Below are 15,981 nucleotides of genomic sequence, written 5' to 3' on the forward strand. Positions count from 1 at the left end.
ACGTACTAATACCCACTTAGCAATAACCTCCATACCAGGTGATAATAAATACAAAACTAAGGACAATCAGGACAGATTCACAGTCACTATTTTATATTTATTTCATTGTAATACATAACCCATTACAAATAATTATAAAACACGCAGTGTGTTATCATCAACAAGACTCTATAGAGAGAACTGTCTCCCAGTGCCAAGAATTTTGAGCACATTTTCAGTGATGACTGACATGGTTCTCACCTTAACTAAGCATTCCTTTCTGTCGTCCCTACAAATAAATCTGAATATTAGAACTGACGAAAGTACCTTGTTGATACCAATAAACCGGCACAGCCTGGAGTCTGGAAATCTTACCCAAATAAATTGCTCTTAGATTACGTGTAATTATGATTTAACCGATTAATGCTTTAGAACCGATTGTCCTTAATGATAAATGTGGAAACTGAACTTATTTCTAACATTTTAGAAATAACTTTTGTAACTGCTCACTGCCTCTATTGTCTAACAATATTTGAGAGTTCCAATAGTATACACTGACAGCAATTTGTCAGCATGAACCAAGTATGTCTACTGGATTCTGAACATATTTCTACTAACGTTACTTCTAAATAACATAAAAGAATACTGCTATCATTCTTTTAAAATACGAAACAAGGGAAACATACATGTAGCCTACATTTGAGAGTTTTATATGTTAGGCTACCCTAGCATATACATGTAGTAACATTACATTGTACACAAACTGGCAAATTAATATTTTCTAAAACTGACTTGAAAGTTCCTCCAATAACATTACACTGGTTCAACTCTCAGTTTGTTTAACACACACATAGACACTCTTCCCACGGTGGCACTTCCTGACGTTCCACTTCTGTTGTTGGTTCATAACCACACAGTTCCGCTGCATTCTGTAGTCTGCGTCAGGCTGACCGGTCTTCCAGTTGGTATAGGACAGAGACTGCCCCGCTGACCACTGCCACTGTCTCTGCTGGCCTTTGTTATTCAGTCCTAAAGGGGAAAATAACAACTTAATTTTCATTGAATTTTTGTAGGGCACAGCAATATATTAATAGCAGCAGGCTTGGGAAGCCTTTGAACAATTTGAATGTAGAGTGAACTTGAGGCATTATTGTACAGACTACTAGTACTACTGATCAGTCATCATATACCAACTCTTCTCACCAATCCAAACTGGCTCCCCATTCACAAATGCTGAAATCCATTCTGATGTTTCTGTTGATAAAATGCTGGGCAATTCTCCATTGTGTCTGCAGGAAAGAGATGGAATCAAAATAAAGTGTCATCCTACAGAAAAAATTGGAATGAATCAGACTCTGTATTTATATTTCACTCCATATCACAGATGAAATGTATTGTCTTTTGTCATGTTTCTTCTTCTTCTCCTCCTACTGCCATTTCATTAAATGGATTTGACTTTATTTTTGGGAAGAACTAATACCTTTCCCTACAGATCAGCTGAGCATTATTCCAAGTTTCTTGACTGTTTCCTCTCTGGTAGCACAGACCCCCATGCTCTGTCCACCCTGTAAGAAATACAGAAGAAGAGCCAGTTCATCATGAGTGCTTGGAGAAAACAATATCTGATGCATTGCACGTTTTATCCATGCAGCGCCCAAAGTGAATTAAACTTAAACAGCTTTAAACATTGTCACAAAACCTGTGATAATCTCACCTGCTTGACAACCACCTGTCAAGGTTTCCTCCTGAAAGAAAAAAAAGTGGCAACAACCAGGTTACACGTGGATAAACAAACAGCAAGCAAAATTGAGATGACAGAAAAAATTTCAGGCTGGCTAAAACCCTGACATGGAGTGTACACAATGTTATGTACCTGCGGTGTCCACAGCTGCCACTGTCTGCCATCACACTGGTAGAGCTGTCCGGACTCATACTGCAGCAGGCCTACAGTGGAGCTGTCACACGGTCTCTGCCAGACTCCTGACCTCTTCCTGTTACGCTGGTGAAAAAGTGAAGGATTGTAACGTTACATGTACATGATTGAAGCAGTAAATGACCAGTCCTCCCAAGTTATTGAGACCTGGGCATATAGAATATCCAACTTGAAGCAGAAGGCAACAGCAGAACAGTAATGGCTGTTTTCCCGGATGAAATGGATGTACCTGGACTGTTGCAGAACTGTGTCTTCTTGGATGGCTCCTTGCAGGAGACATGATCCTTTGAAGGCTGACCTGGGCTGAAGCAACAGGACCAGTCTGAGTCCTTGTCTTCACTGGGAGAAGTCCATGGTACTGTCAGAAGAGGAATTGAATCCGTTTAGCAAAACAGCAGGAGGAAATAAAAAGAATACTTATTAGCCTGATTAAATTGTGCTTCTGGCAGCCGACCTGCCCTACCCCAAGCTTTGGGAAGCAACTAGAAAGAGTAGAATTGGACAAATAGATAGATTATGCTACGCTATTATGCTCCACGCTAAGAGAACAGTTTTAACACTTTTTTCGAACAAATTCCTGATAGCAGAACTATATTTCCACTCACCTTCCACTGACGATGCGTCCCGTTTGAGAAGAAGGATGATGGCACAATCTAAAAGATATAAATTCACAGTCATCATATTTAAACAGTGTCTCACAATGACTTCCATGTTACTGCTTGATTGAAATTATGTTGAAGATTAAAACTATTCAACAGAAAGAATGAATTTTCATTGTCATATGTAGCTCACCACATTGCCAGTAGACCTAGGACTGTCCCCCGTCTGTTGGATGTTGACCGTGCCTCTGGTCTCTTGCCAACTACTGCTGCACTTACCTGCAAAAATTAATTTCTTAACTTTCATGAGATAATTTAAAAACAAGTCAGGAAGAAAAATTTTCCCAGAGGATTTCATGCAAAGAAAAATTGCTAATGCACATCTTTTTATAAATTTAAGGCAGAATGTACCATTTTGGAAGTCATGTATGAAAACTATAGACTTGTCCTGATGTCCAAGCAGTGTGTTATCCGGGTTCCGCAGCTGCACTCGGAACTTTTCCTTGTTCTCTTCCAGGTTGTCTTTTCTGATCCCTATGGTCCATTGTGCTTCACTGACACCTGTATGAGTTCATAAAATAACATTCTCTGATAACAAATTACATAATATTGCTTTGTCTCCAAGAGAGCCTGTCTTCCATTACTTTTACACTTGTATGTGTATTTGCAGAATCAATGTCAGTAAAACATGTACCTTGAGTTGTATACGATAGGGGTTTCATTTTTGTGTGTGGGCATTAAGGTTAACACTCCGTCTATAGTTTCCAACTGTTATGTCGGAAAAGATATCGTCTGCAACAGGCAAAATTCTGATGCAACGGTGACAAAACATCTTGTGCAGGCGCAGTACGTTCTGCCAACATGCTCATAATCACTCACCTGGGTCAAACTGAGTCTGCTGGGCCCTCCCTGTGGTGAAGTCCTGCCCCTCCTCCGCTGTCAGACCTTTCACATGGACTCCTACAAACACAGACTGTTCCAGGTCACCTCGTCTTCTCAGAAGGATGGACACCGAACCCACATCCTCACACACTGAGTACTCAGGATGGACCATTTCAACTACAGACCATTTCAAGTCAAACCTGTAAGCAAAACAGAAAAATTAATTAGACCTCTGGTGATTTATTCCCTATGAAACTGGGCTAAAGTCAATACTTGTCTGTATTAGATGGTATCCACAGATAGTTATTGATGGGATATGACATACTCCTGAGGTATCTTTCTACTAAACAAACATAACGTGATATTTTAGTCAAATACCCATATAGCATTCTAGAGATGGATGAAGGACTCTGGCTGTTGCCGGATGCAAAATCTAATATACACTTGCCATAGATTTGTAGGCGAGTGTAAAAAAAATTACAAGATGAAAAAATAGATACCTTTGGTTCTTCAGTAAGTTTCCCTCAGTGTCTGACACAAAGAATAAAAAGCTGTCACTGGTCACATCTGCATCTTTGTTGAGGATGTACAGCACATCTCCATCACTGATGTCCTGTTGAGAGAACGATGCTGTGATGACAGAACCGTCTTTTCTCCTCTGCAGATGACCATGAAGGGGTAATCGTGTGATGGTGAAAACAAACTGTGAGGACTTTGAGTCTCCAACTTGTAGCACGTCATCTGTGAGCTGGAAGCCTGCACGGCCACCACTCATTCTCAGCAATGGAGAGGGAACAGCCTTTCTTACTAGCACCGGTTTCTTCCCGGTCAAATCCACTTCAATTTCGAAAAATACTGGCTCATCCAACAGCTTTCCTGTTACAAAGAAGCCTTTGTTTCTCCCATCTGTTGCAGTGAAAGAAAACCTGTCGATGCTTGCCTTTCCTCCACTGTGTCTGTAGGATACTTGTTGGGCATCTATGTCTTCTTGAGTGAATCTATCGCCTACGGGAGCTCCCCTGATCAGAAGCTGTCCGTATCTTGGACCCTGTATAAGGTTGAAGACTAGATTGTCGACTGGTGAATCCGGGTCTGTCAGTTGCAGGTCCTGTGAAGTTATAGTTACGACCTCTCCAACATGAGGCTTGATTCCCAAATTCTTAGCCAACGTAGGCGGTGTGTCATCCACTGCCGTGATGCTGACAGCAAGAGAGACGTTCTTCTGCTTCATGCCGTTAGTAACAGTGAACGTAACCAAGTCTGAAGACACGTCAGCCTTACTTGTGTGGGCATACACAACCCTGCGACCAAGCAAGTCTAACTGAGAGAATGAGTTGATGGCTACTCCAGGGGCATTGATATCTTCTATGTTCCCTTGGCTGGGTGGGTTTTGAACGGTGAAGATCAATTTTTCTACCTCATTCGTTCCATCTGTGGCCGACAAGACATCTGTACTCAGGACAATTCTACTACCCTCATTGAGGTGAACATCTCTACTGAGTACCTGTATTCCTGTCTTCTTCATCTTTTTGATGGTAATGATAAATTCTTGTGAAGGAGACACATTCACTCCATCAGTCACGTAGAAGTAAAACTGGTCCATTGCCTTGGACCCTGGACGGCCGGTATGTAGATACCTCACCATGTTCATGTCAACCTGCCACTGTGTGAAGTTCCTGTCTTCTTTTATATCTTTCCAACTTTCCGATGGCTCCCGCCTCAGCTGTAACACACCCCTTTTTGGGAGGGTAAGTGGAACGTACACAAGTTCCTTGGCACTGTTGTCTTTATCTTTGGACTGTAAAACAACACTAGACAAAATTTTGCTTTCTAACGGACCAATGATGAGGCCAGTGTTTCTGATCACTTCTGGTATTTCGTCATTGACTGACCTGATGTTGACTTTGACAGTCTTTTTCACAATGTGTTTTCCATCTGAAATAGCGACAGAGAAGTCGTCTTCGTTGGTTTCAGAGCTGTCATGGCTGTACACAAGCCTCATCCTGGTTTTCATCTCCCTCAAGGTCACACCCTGAAGGTCATTGCTGTGCCGCCTGTTCCTGCTATCAAACAGCTGTCCGTGCTGCGGAGGTTTGGTCACAGAGAATACAATATCGTCTGGTGGCAGATCTAAATCAGTAACATCCAGCATGGACAAGTCCAGTTCCATGGTATCTCCCTCTTTAATCTCGATGTCACGAGCAATCAAGTTTGGAACCTCGTCATTCATTGGTTGTATGGATATGGGGATGGTGACATTACTGGAATGGCGTCTTCCATCGGTAACACACACAGAGAATTGGTCCTGTGTCGGTTCTGTTCCAACATGGACCGACTGAACATATCTGATATGACCATCTTTTACATTTTTCAGCTGAAAGGATGATATGGGAATTCCGACATTGCCCTTTTCGTGACCAGGCATGGGTGCAGTGTTCTCCACGTATCCCCATGTTGGTTGTTGTGTGACGATGAACCCAAGATTACCTTCATCAGTATCCACATCATACGCAGTCAACATGTTGTCCAGAATAGGGGTTGATAGGCCTGTAGGAAATATTTGAACCATAATATAGTAGTATGTAATAGAATAGTTCCTGTAATATTATTACTAATAGTATTACCTAAGATGATGGCATCTCACTTCCTCAAGGTGCTTTTTTTTGCAATCTCTACTGTTCACTTGTCTTTTATCCCACTTGTATTTTATCCCACTTTTTTTTCAATTCAACCAAACTGTTGTCTTCAATTAAAAAAAGGGACTTAAACTACTGAATGAAATTGTTGTTTTTAATAGAATATAGAATACACAAGTACTGACAACTATACACGATTATTATTGAATCATTCCTGATTTCCTCAATTTACAAATATGCATCATAGGCCCTGTAATTCACACACATCATTCACGTACCTTCATTGACAATAACAGGACTGTCCAAGATCAACTCTGGTGGCTGGTTGTCCACTGGAGTGATAGTGATGTTCACATCGTGCACTGGTAGTGCGTTGCGGGGGAAAGGGTCGTCTGACACAACCAGCGTGAAAGAATCGTGCGCCGTCATCATCCCAACCTCAGCCTGAGTGTGAGAGTAGCTAATGGCGCCAGCGTGAATGTCTTTTTGGCGGAACTGCGTGACCACGACGCCGTCCCGGTACAGCATACCTCGGCGCGGCGGTTGTACTACAATGAAGGTCAACTGACTGTCGTCTGTGTCAGTATCTGTTGCTGACAGCACTTCTGGTGTGAGTACAACTGATCCTCCTTCAGGCACAGTCAAGTGTTGACGGAGACCGTCTAACATGACTGGTGCTTCATCATTCACGGCCTGAACCTCCACTGGTACATCCATGGTGACAGAGTTTACTCCATCACTGACTTTGAGTGAAAACTTGTCCCTTGTTACCTCAGAGCCATCATGGGCATAGCTGTAAAACAATAATATAAATACGTAGCTAGTTAATTAAAAAATTATACAGGTATTATGTAATCCAAGAACGTACCCCACAATGGTACACAGTCATATTACTTTTGGTTTTGCACCAAAATAACTACCTGTCACACATTCTGAACCTTCCCCAAAACACCAGCAGACCATGTCAATGCATGTACAATCTAACATAGAAAAATCAAACTTGCCATCCAACCCTATATAGAGAATGGGAATGTCAAATTTCAACATCATACCAGATGTAGTGCTACATGTAAATGTCTACTACTTACCTGATCTTGTAATGAACAAGATCTTGAAATGTGAACATGCCATCCACTGACAGGTCAACACCCTTCACTTGCAGGCTTCCATAATTTGGTTGGCTGCTCAAAATAAAAACAATGTCATTTACTGGAGTGTCGCTGTCAGTGACCATCAAGTTTTCCACAGTGATGACTACAGACTGCCCTTCCTTCACAGTCAGCGCATTGACCTGCACATCTGGTGCAACGTTGTCCACAGGCAAGATTGTGATATCAAACCTCTGCCCTGTAACTGTGTTTCCGGAGGGATCGCTTACTGAATAGATGAACTGCACCGTGCGAGGTTTTGGTCCGATGTCGTTCATCGGTGGTACGTAGGCGATCTTCATGTGGTCGATCTCGCTCTGATGGAACATTCGGACCGGGCGCACTGCGTCAGTTTTCTTCATCACTGGCATGCTTTCTGTCGAGACAACAGTGCCAGCATCGTCCAAACTTAGTGAGTCTACAAACAGACACATGGTAGTGATGGTGAACATAAGGTCGTCATCTTCAGATTCTTCATCTTGGTAAGCTAGATGTCTTTTAGACAGAACCCCAACGTCTGTTTCTTTGACCACGAGAGAGTTTGTCATCTCAGGCATCGGAGCGGGAGGCAGATCGTCAACCGGGATGACTTGGATCACAACCGACTGCGGTTCCGACTCGTTGGGCGGATCGCTGCTGTCACGAAGAACAAACTGAAAAGAGTCACTAAAGATTTCCTCCCCTGTGTGCTGGTAATATATACATCCATCAAAGAGATCCCTTTGTAAGAAAGAGTCGATCGGGTGACCGAGTGATTGCCATGAATATTTTTTCAAGATCAGCCCTGATACAGGTGGATGGGTAATACTGAACAGGATGTAGTCGTCACTCGAGTCCATGTCGGATGCAGTCAGCATGTCACCATCAATAGGGATCGTCTCTCCTTCCTTGAGATGGAAGATGACATTATTGATGAGGAAGGGAGGACTGTCGTCTTTAGGGAGGATACTGATCGGGAAGCTGGCTCGCACGCTGTGAGCTCCGTCAGTGATTCTCAACTGTATGTTATCCTTGTCAGAATCACTGTCATCATGCTGGTAGATTACACGTCCTTCCGCTATGTGGTACGGAGTGAACATAATTGCAGGGACGCCATCAACCAGCAGTCTTCCCTGTCTCAAACCACCTACAACAATAATCTGTACCCTCTCCAAGTTGTCATTATCGACCACCTGAAAATTGTGAGTCTCCATCGGTCTGGACTGCCCTTCTAGAAGGGTCAGCCCAGTGTTGATGGAAACCCGCGGCGCGTTAGTGTCCGACGTACGCACGGCCAGGAAAACCATGACCGGGTCGCTCGGAGTAAAGTGACTGTCGTAGATCGTAAATTCTACCTCGAACACCTTCCTTTCGTGATAGCTCGTGTTTGGTGGTTTGTAGCCAATCATGAGGTTGTTTACATCTGCTTGTGAGAAAGAGGTGATGGGTTTAGTGTGATCATCCAAGTGTACTATGTAACCTTCTCCTGCGGCAAGAGGCTTGCTGATGTTGAAGACAAGTTTGTCCGACTGAGTCTCCATGTCTTCCGCTGAAATTGTTGTGGGTGTTATTGTACTCAAAATGAACTGGTCAACATCTAGAATGTACATGGCACCGAAAGACCCTTTTGGAGGCGTATTAGGCATGCCTTCGATGATGTTGACAGGTAAATGTAATCTCTCGGTGTATCTCTCTTCCTCACCTTCGGGATCATATACATCAATAGTGATGGCAACAAAGTCCACGTCAGGGGAGGGGGGCAGCAAGTGTTCGTAACGCAGGCCTAACGTTAGCAACTTGTCACACTGCTCTCTCAGGTTCCGCACGTCTCTCCTGTCTTCCCCAACAACGAGTTGACCAAAGGCAGGGAGGGAACTTACTGGCACAGAGATGTGTGCTTCACACTTAGCACTGTTTGTTCTCCTGTATGTAAACTCTAAAATGTTGGAATTCAAAGGATCAGACAGGCCGAAAAATTCTGATACCGTCAAATTGCGTTTCACTTGTACGGCTCTATACTGTGATTCCAGTGTACGGATAGTAAGAATGAAGACTTCAGACACTGTTTTTGTTTGTGTGAAGAGATGTACACGTAGTTTGACCTGATCTTGGTGCAACAGTGGCGACCCATGATGGCTGTACTGTACAGAACCTGGTGGATACTGGCAGTCAAATACCTGCAGGCAAGAGGAAAGAAATCATTAAGACCAACACTCCTTCAAGTGCATTTTCACCAGTTACATGTAATAATTACTATATAAACATGTAATAATTACTATATAAACATGTAATATCCAATGTTCCAATAAGTCACTTAGAGGAACTGAACATTTACTTTGATCAACAATGATTTTCAGAGTCAATTTCTGGTCATGTTTTCACTTTTCATGTTTCAGAATCAATCCTACGATGGTATACTGTTATTTGTGAGGCAAAAATGTGATGTCATTGATGGTTAACAGTTGCTTGTTTTGTACCATAGGATGGTTCTTGACGTTTATGGGCGGTTCTCAAAAAATTAAGATATGCCTCACATAGTTTGTTTTGGGGCTATTTAGTATGCTTCAAGTATGAAATTATGCCAAAATTGTGCTAAGAAACAGCAGGAAATGTCAATATCAGACAGATTTCCTCATCCAGAACATTTGTTTTGTTTTGCCACCCTGAAATTGCATTACATGCATTTAAATCTGAGGTGATGTCAGCTGTGAACCTACCTGAGGCTGTAACACCCCAACCCGCTGGAACATGGGTTCATTCAGGACCACCTCCACTTTACAGGTGCTGTTATCAGCCGGGAGGTTGAAGACCACGTGTTCCTCTGACAGCGGCGCCGTCTGGCCAATCGGTACGTCCATGGGCTGGAGTGACTTGATGAGGCTTCCTGAGACGCCAGTCTGCACCAGGAGGTACAGCCACACCGCAAACATCCCCATCCTTCCTCCGGAGAGAAGCTGCTGACAGCCTCCTAAATCTAGCTACTCATATAAAAATTATTATTATAATTTTGGAATTGTGATTAGAAAATATGTAAATAATTCTGACTCTACATGTTCTGCGAGCACGTCCATTTTTCTCACGCCACAAACTTCAACAAATGCTACCTCAACCATAGTGTGAATTACTGCATACTAAAACGCTCCGCTCCAGAGGCGTCGCCAAAAAGTACAATTCTTGGTGCACTAAAGATTTTGTGGATTTATCCAGACAACTTGCAAAGAGATCCAGACAGTCGACCCTGCGATCAAGTACTATCATTATTGGAGAGCGATCAAGGGTCCCTTGAGTGCCGAAGATTATGTCAGAGGAATAATTACAGAGCAAAACTATGGCGAAACAGCAACGCAAAACTAGTTGGTAGAACTAAGTATGTGGAGGATTCTTGTATGTACCGTTACGCGTACATGTAAGGCTGCCGGGAGAGGTATCAACGTTACTATAGGAAAACTGCCGCTACCTACGTAACATCTGTAATATCAGATAACCTTGAAGTTAGCGTTACCCTGTCTACTAAGTCCTCAGGTTCACAATTTAGGATAATTTGTATTTGAACCTCCTTGTTATGGGTTGACAAGCGTCAAAGACGCGACCCTCATCAGTTAACGATACTTACAACATTAAGCGTCAATATCGTGTGTAGTTAGTTCGTATAAGAGATACATGTATCAGAATCAAAGTTACCTGCCAAGGCCGGCAAACTCCAGAGATCTGGCAAACTTGAAAACAATGGCCGCCCAACTCTCACACGGCGCAGTGCTGCATGCCAGGCACAGCTGTCAAACACGGGCTAACACCGCCCAGATACTGCCCAGCTGGCGGGCCTGAGCAACAACAAATAAAGCCCGCGAAAAAAAATATAGGAGTGTTTTCATGAACAATAGCACAGCATCGCCAGGTCGTCTTCGAGAAAGCTTGATTTTTGTGTGTCGTAGTAATTACCTCCATGAAAAATGGAGGTATTGTTTTTGGTGTGTCTGTCTGTGTGTCTGCCTGCGTGTCTGTCTGTGTGTTTGTGTTTCCGCACATTTGTAGCCAGCATATTACTTTTGAAGCTTTGGATGGATTGTAATGATATTTGGTATGTGGGTAGGTGTTGGGTAGGCAAAGGTCAGGGTCGATTTTGCGCCTCCTGGTGGCTGACCTTGGTACTGCAGCAGAACTTCCGGTTTTTGTATCTTTTGTCCTGGATATATGCTATGGTCTTGATTTTTGAGTGGTGGATAGCTTTTCCTGTCAGTAATGTTTGGTTCCCCTAGCAGCTTGTTCTGGAACTGCAGGGGGGTTTCTGGTGAAACCTTTCAAAGCAGATAAATTCACAAAGGAACAATGTAACTTTATGATTTTTGGTATGTGGGAAGCTTAGACAGAGATCTACATTATTGGATGCAAATTATGCAAATGATGACATCATTTGCATAATTAATGAGGACATTCTGTAATTCCAGTGTTTTACATCGTGGGGCTTTGATACATTTAATGTTTCTAATCTATGGCTATAAATATGGACCTAATTTGCATAATTGATCTGAAAATTCTATTACTCCTTAGTGGTATTATAAATGATGGAAATTTCAAACTTGGGACATGTTTAAGATAATCAAAGGTTAACATCACGATACATTTATGAGGTTAATGTAGAGGTCATTTGCATATCCTACGGTGCAAGGCAGTATCCATTGGTCAGGGGAGTGTCCATTTGCCACTACTTCGGGACAATGGATACTGCCTTGCCACCGTATGATCTACTTGGAGATGAAACCAAGCAGGTTTGACAAAGTAAGAATCCTGGACTCAGAACCGGATTTCTTTGCACAAGGGATTAAAGAGGCTATATACATCAGGGACAGGGCACACCAGTTAAAAAGGATAGGAAACCGGAAGTACAGATAAAGACAGTCGCTTGTAATGTAAGGATCCAGCCCACTCGCAGATTTGGGAATTGCCAAAATCAATGGGCTCGTAAGGGGTTTTCAACTTTTTACAGAATTTTTTCATATTATGACTTCGTAAATAAGTTTACAAGCGGAAAACATATTACCTTCATGAAAAATGGAGGTATTGTTTTTGGCATGTCTGTCTGTGTGTATGTTTGTGTTTGCGGCCAGCATAACTTTTGAACCTTTGTCTGCAGGATCAGTGGCTATAGCTTATATTTTGTCACCTCTCCTGGCCTTGGATATCCAGACACGACCCATCAACTGTCACTGTGATTCAAGGGTGACATAGGCAGAGGATTTTGGATAACCATCATTAACTTCTTAGTTCTAATAAACATCACCTATGTCTGACATGTGCATATTCGTCAAAGCTATATAAGTAAAAAATCACACAAATCCGTGGATACTACATCGACTTACACTGCCCATATATCTATGGCATCAATGTATTGTATTGTTATCATTTGTTGATGTAACATACTTTGTTGTTTGTTTTGCAGAGACTTTCATATCTAATCGTAACTACAAGCACACAGAAGAGCCAGACCACACTGAATGTAAGACTGTTGACCACTTTAATCTGCCCAAGTAACAAGAAGTCATTACTTACACAAGTGGCCAGGTGCAGCGTTATGACTACACCTGGAATGGGTGCCATAAACATTCTGCACTTATCTTGGCAACTGTCGGACACTTAAAACATTAAAAACTACTATTTCTAACTGTACATAACTATCAAAGTGACAACTTGTCAGATCTAGAACTAAGGTCGAATTTCATTTTCTAAACTGGAAGTTACCTTACACTATACTTTGCTATTGGAAGGAGATAGAAAGATCAGGAAAAGTGCTTAGTATATACAGTATGTGATGTGCAAAAAAAAAGGTTCTAGACAAAAGAACGGGAAGGGCCTAGAAGTACATATTTTCTGCAGCTATTTGTAAAATGCATATAACATCCATCAACACACCTGAAACGAACATCACGGCTAAACTTCATGGAAATAGCTTGTTATAATTCAATGTAACTTTTGCCCAACCTTAGTCACAGTAGTTTTAGTGCAAAGAAATATAATATCAAACAATTTACATAGTAAATAGACAGCATGGATAAGGAATGTGCCCTCATCATGCTGAGTCGACATAACAGGCCACTTTAAACGATGAGATGTTTCTCTGAGGGTACGTAGGTACTAGCTATGAGATGATGCTCAGGTGATGGGAGTTCATCAAAGCATGAAATCAGGATCACTGGAGTCACCCTCTTCATCATCATCATCACTGTCCACAGTCACCACCTGCGATATGTGGGTTAAGGAGATTTCCCCAAAAAAATTGTACCTATAAAACTAGAAAGGTTACCTTCACATTTGGTTTGCTCTATTAATTCTTACTCAAACGCATTCACATATATGGTGACAGGAGTCTAATAAATGTAATATAAAGGACCATTGCTGAAAAGGGATCAGAGAGTGACCACGGTCCAGTTTTCGCTCATGAAAGAGTTAATTTCTCACTGGTCGTATTCATCGTAACTAACAGAGAAGACAGACGCTGCGTACAGTATTTACATGCTCATTGTACTGGGGAAATTCTCCTAGCTCTTTTTGACAAGCACAGTAAACAGTGGACTATGGCTTAACATCCTGTTCTAAGGGCACGGTCACATTTCCAAGCCGGGGCCCGGCCGGGTTGTTAGCGTGAACGAAAAATTAACAATTTGTATTAACAGTATACACAAATAGTGCTCATGGTTACTTTTCCAAAACTTTTTGTGTGTTTTGCTGTCTTGTATCATAATTTTCGTTCCATACGACTGCCCGGCCGGCCCCCGGCTTGGGAAATGTGACCGCGCCATAAGGACTGCAACCTTTTATAGTACAATGTAGCTTGCATGTTGGGTGAGTAACAACAACCAGGATTCAAACTCCCAACCTCTTACTCCAGATGCAGGGTCGCTAACCACTGGACTACGCTATGAGAAAAGTGTTGTACCTAGAAGACATAACAGACGTCACAGAAGCAGTGGAATGGAAATTTCTTTACTAGTACCATTTCAAGTGGAATCATGTGAAGACAAAAGCACTTTAGCCTCAGCACAGATAAAAGGATACTCTTCTTCTCTTTCTTCTCTGTCGCCTCTTCGCAGGTTTGGGGGTTGGTTTTTCTTTAGGTGGCCTTCCTCGTCTTGACTTCAGGACTGATGAGGACTTCTCACTCACCACCTAATGTGAATAAAAAGTAGAATTAACAATGACTTTGTCCTAAAATAGTTGGTACATGCACTGCTAAAAAATCAAGAAATCTGTGGCTTCAATAAGTAGAGTACTCTACAACTAACACCCTTCTGTATGATTTGGAAATTCTGATTTTGGTGTGGGACACACTTCAAGCCAAATATTTCTACTGCAGTATCTCAAACATGTTCCTAAACTGGCATGAAAGTCTGTGTTGGTTAAACGTAGTTCTAATACAAAAACCCATACATTAATCAATCACAGCTCTTCCTGCTAGCTAGCTTACTGCAGTCAAATTTGTGAAGTTGTACGAAAACAGGAAACATAGCCACTGACACGAACACACACGAACACAGACACACCAACACATAAAACCTCAATTTGTATGGAGGTGAACATGATCATGGGTTAAAAATTGAGATTATTTTACTTGCAAAACCTTTAACAGATAGATTTGTCAGCTTGATGTTTACCTGTCCCTCAGATTTAGTGACTGATCCTTCCTTCCCTTCCTCCACTGTCTCCTGACCCTGGTCTCCGTCTGTCTCAGGTCCTGAAGAGAGAACAACATTAAATCAGAACAATCGATACATACCTCTCTCTCACCTCCTTCAAGTCACTACCAGTGTTCTAGCTTGTGTCTGCTTTTCTGTTAACGGAATTTTACTGCTATTACGGAAAAAAATTTTGCCCAATGCATAATATTTTCGGACAAAAACTGCAGTGTAAAGACATGGAAAGAGATGCCAGGTTGGCTATAGGAAAATTTTCTAAATGTTATTTACCTGACTGACGCTTCTTTGATTCCAGAGCTAAGAAGAGAGAAGTAGGAAGAGAAAATATGAGAAGTCAGTTGTAACAAACCAAAGCACAAGAAACAACTGTTGTGAAAGTACTGGGAGGGAAGAACAAGATAAAGAAGACAACAGACACATGCTGGAGCAAGGAGGCTACTAGAATCTGGATCAGAAAATCCCCACCACTCGTGAACAGTGATGCTTGGGACCACATCCTTATCCTTGTCACAATCATCCTGCCACAAAGTGTAGTACTAGTAGGGTTCATTCAGACCCTAAGCAATAAAATGTAGCTGGGAAATTACTAAAATGTAAACTAGGTAAGTACCATGTAGGAATGGACTGAACTTTGAAAAAAAACTAAAAATTTTCTGGGAAAAAAACAAAAACAAAAACAGACTTACATAAAAAGAATTACTGTTAGTAACACGTATGTTCACGGTTTTCGCAGTCGCTTCTGTACCACAAACTTATCATTACCGTCAATGAATAATTTCTTTCTTTCTGCACTTGCTGCCACCTTGAACATACAGTTCCGTGAACACCTCCATTTTCCTCAGACCGTAAACTTTTGCCGGTTAATTGCTACTATGAATATAAAGTAAATTCTTACAGCTACCTTTGTCATTGGTTGAGTTGGTATCTTTTGTAGGAGTTATCTTGGTTCGGGACAGTGAGGTCGACTCTCTCTCTGGTGTATCATCATCATCCTCTGCGGGATCTAGGCGCAACATCAGCTGCTTAAACTGAAGAAAAAAATTAAAATTTCATTATAAAATTTCACACTGTCGGGTAAATAGATTGTGCTTATGATGTGATATCAGGAGTTGGATTCTGGTGTTCAAGGTATCTGTA

The 15,981-nt window shown here is 41.9% G+C and overlaps 2 protein-coding genes across 2 annotated transcripts in view; both read right to left on the bottom strand.

The window, feature by feature from the left end:
- Positions 1–174: 174 nt before the first annotated feature.
- Positions 175–11,084, bottom strand: LOC109486010 (FRAS1-related extracellular matrix protein 1-like). The gene is made up of 15 exons (XM_019789706.1): positions 10,838–11,084; positions 9,874–10,134; positions 7,118–9,333; positions 6,308–6,822; positions 3,894–5,940; positions 3,391–3,593; positions 2,923–3,072; positions 2,705–2,790; positions 2,518–2,565; positions 2,142–2,270; positions 1,853–1,978; positions 1,694–1,724; positions 1,460–1,544; positions 1,183–1,268; positions 175–1,008 (listed from the first exon to the last, which is right to left on the bottom strand). Exons 2-15 carry the CDS (start codon positions 10,090–10,092, stop codon positions 803–805), a joined length of 6,147 nt encoding a protein of 2,048 aa, XP_019645265.1. The 5' UTR covers positions 10,093–10,134; positions 10,838–11,084; the 3' UTR covers positions 175–802.
- Positions 11,085–12,643: 1,559 nt separating this feature from the next.
- Positions 12,644–15,981, bottom strand: part of LOC109486362 (nipped-B-like protein) — a 33,567-nt gene continuing 30,229 nt past the window's right edge. Inside the window, exons 49-53 of the mRNA XM_019790191.1 lie at positions 15,746–15,872; positions 15,115–15,141; positions 14,803–14,882; positions 14,207–14,317; positions 12,644–13,390 (exon numbers count right to left, since the gene is read on the bottom strand). Coding sequence (XP_019645750.1) covers positions 13,322–13,390; positions 14,207–14,317; positions 14,803–14,882; positions 15,115–15,141; positions 15,746–15,872 — 414 coding nt within the window. The 3' untranslated portion in view covers positions 12,644–13,321. The remainder of the gene's footprint in view (positions 13,391–14,206; positions 14,318–14,802; positions 14,883–15,114; positions 15,142–15,745; positions 15,873–15,981) is intronic.

Source organism: Branchiostoma belcheri, unplaced genomic scaffold, assembly GCF_001625305.1.
Source record: "Branchiostoma belcheri isolate BF01 breed outbred unplaced genomic scaffold, Haploidv18h27 scaffold8, whole genome shotgun sequence".
In the NCBI taxonomy this organism is placed as follows: domain Eukaryota; kingdom Metazoa; phylum Chordata; class Leptocardii; order Amphioxiformes; family Branchiostomatidae; genus Branchiostoma; species Branchiostoma belcheri.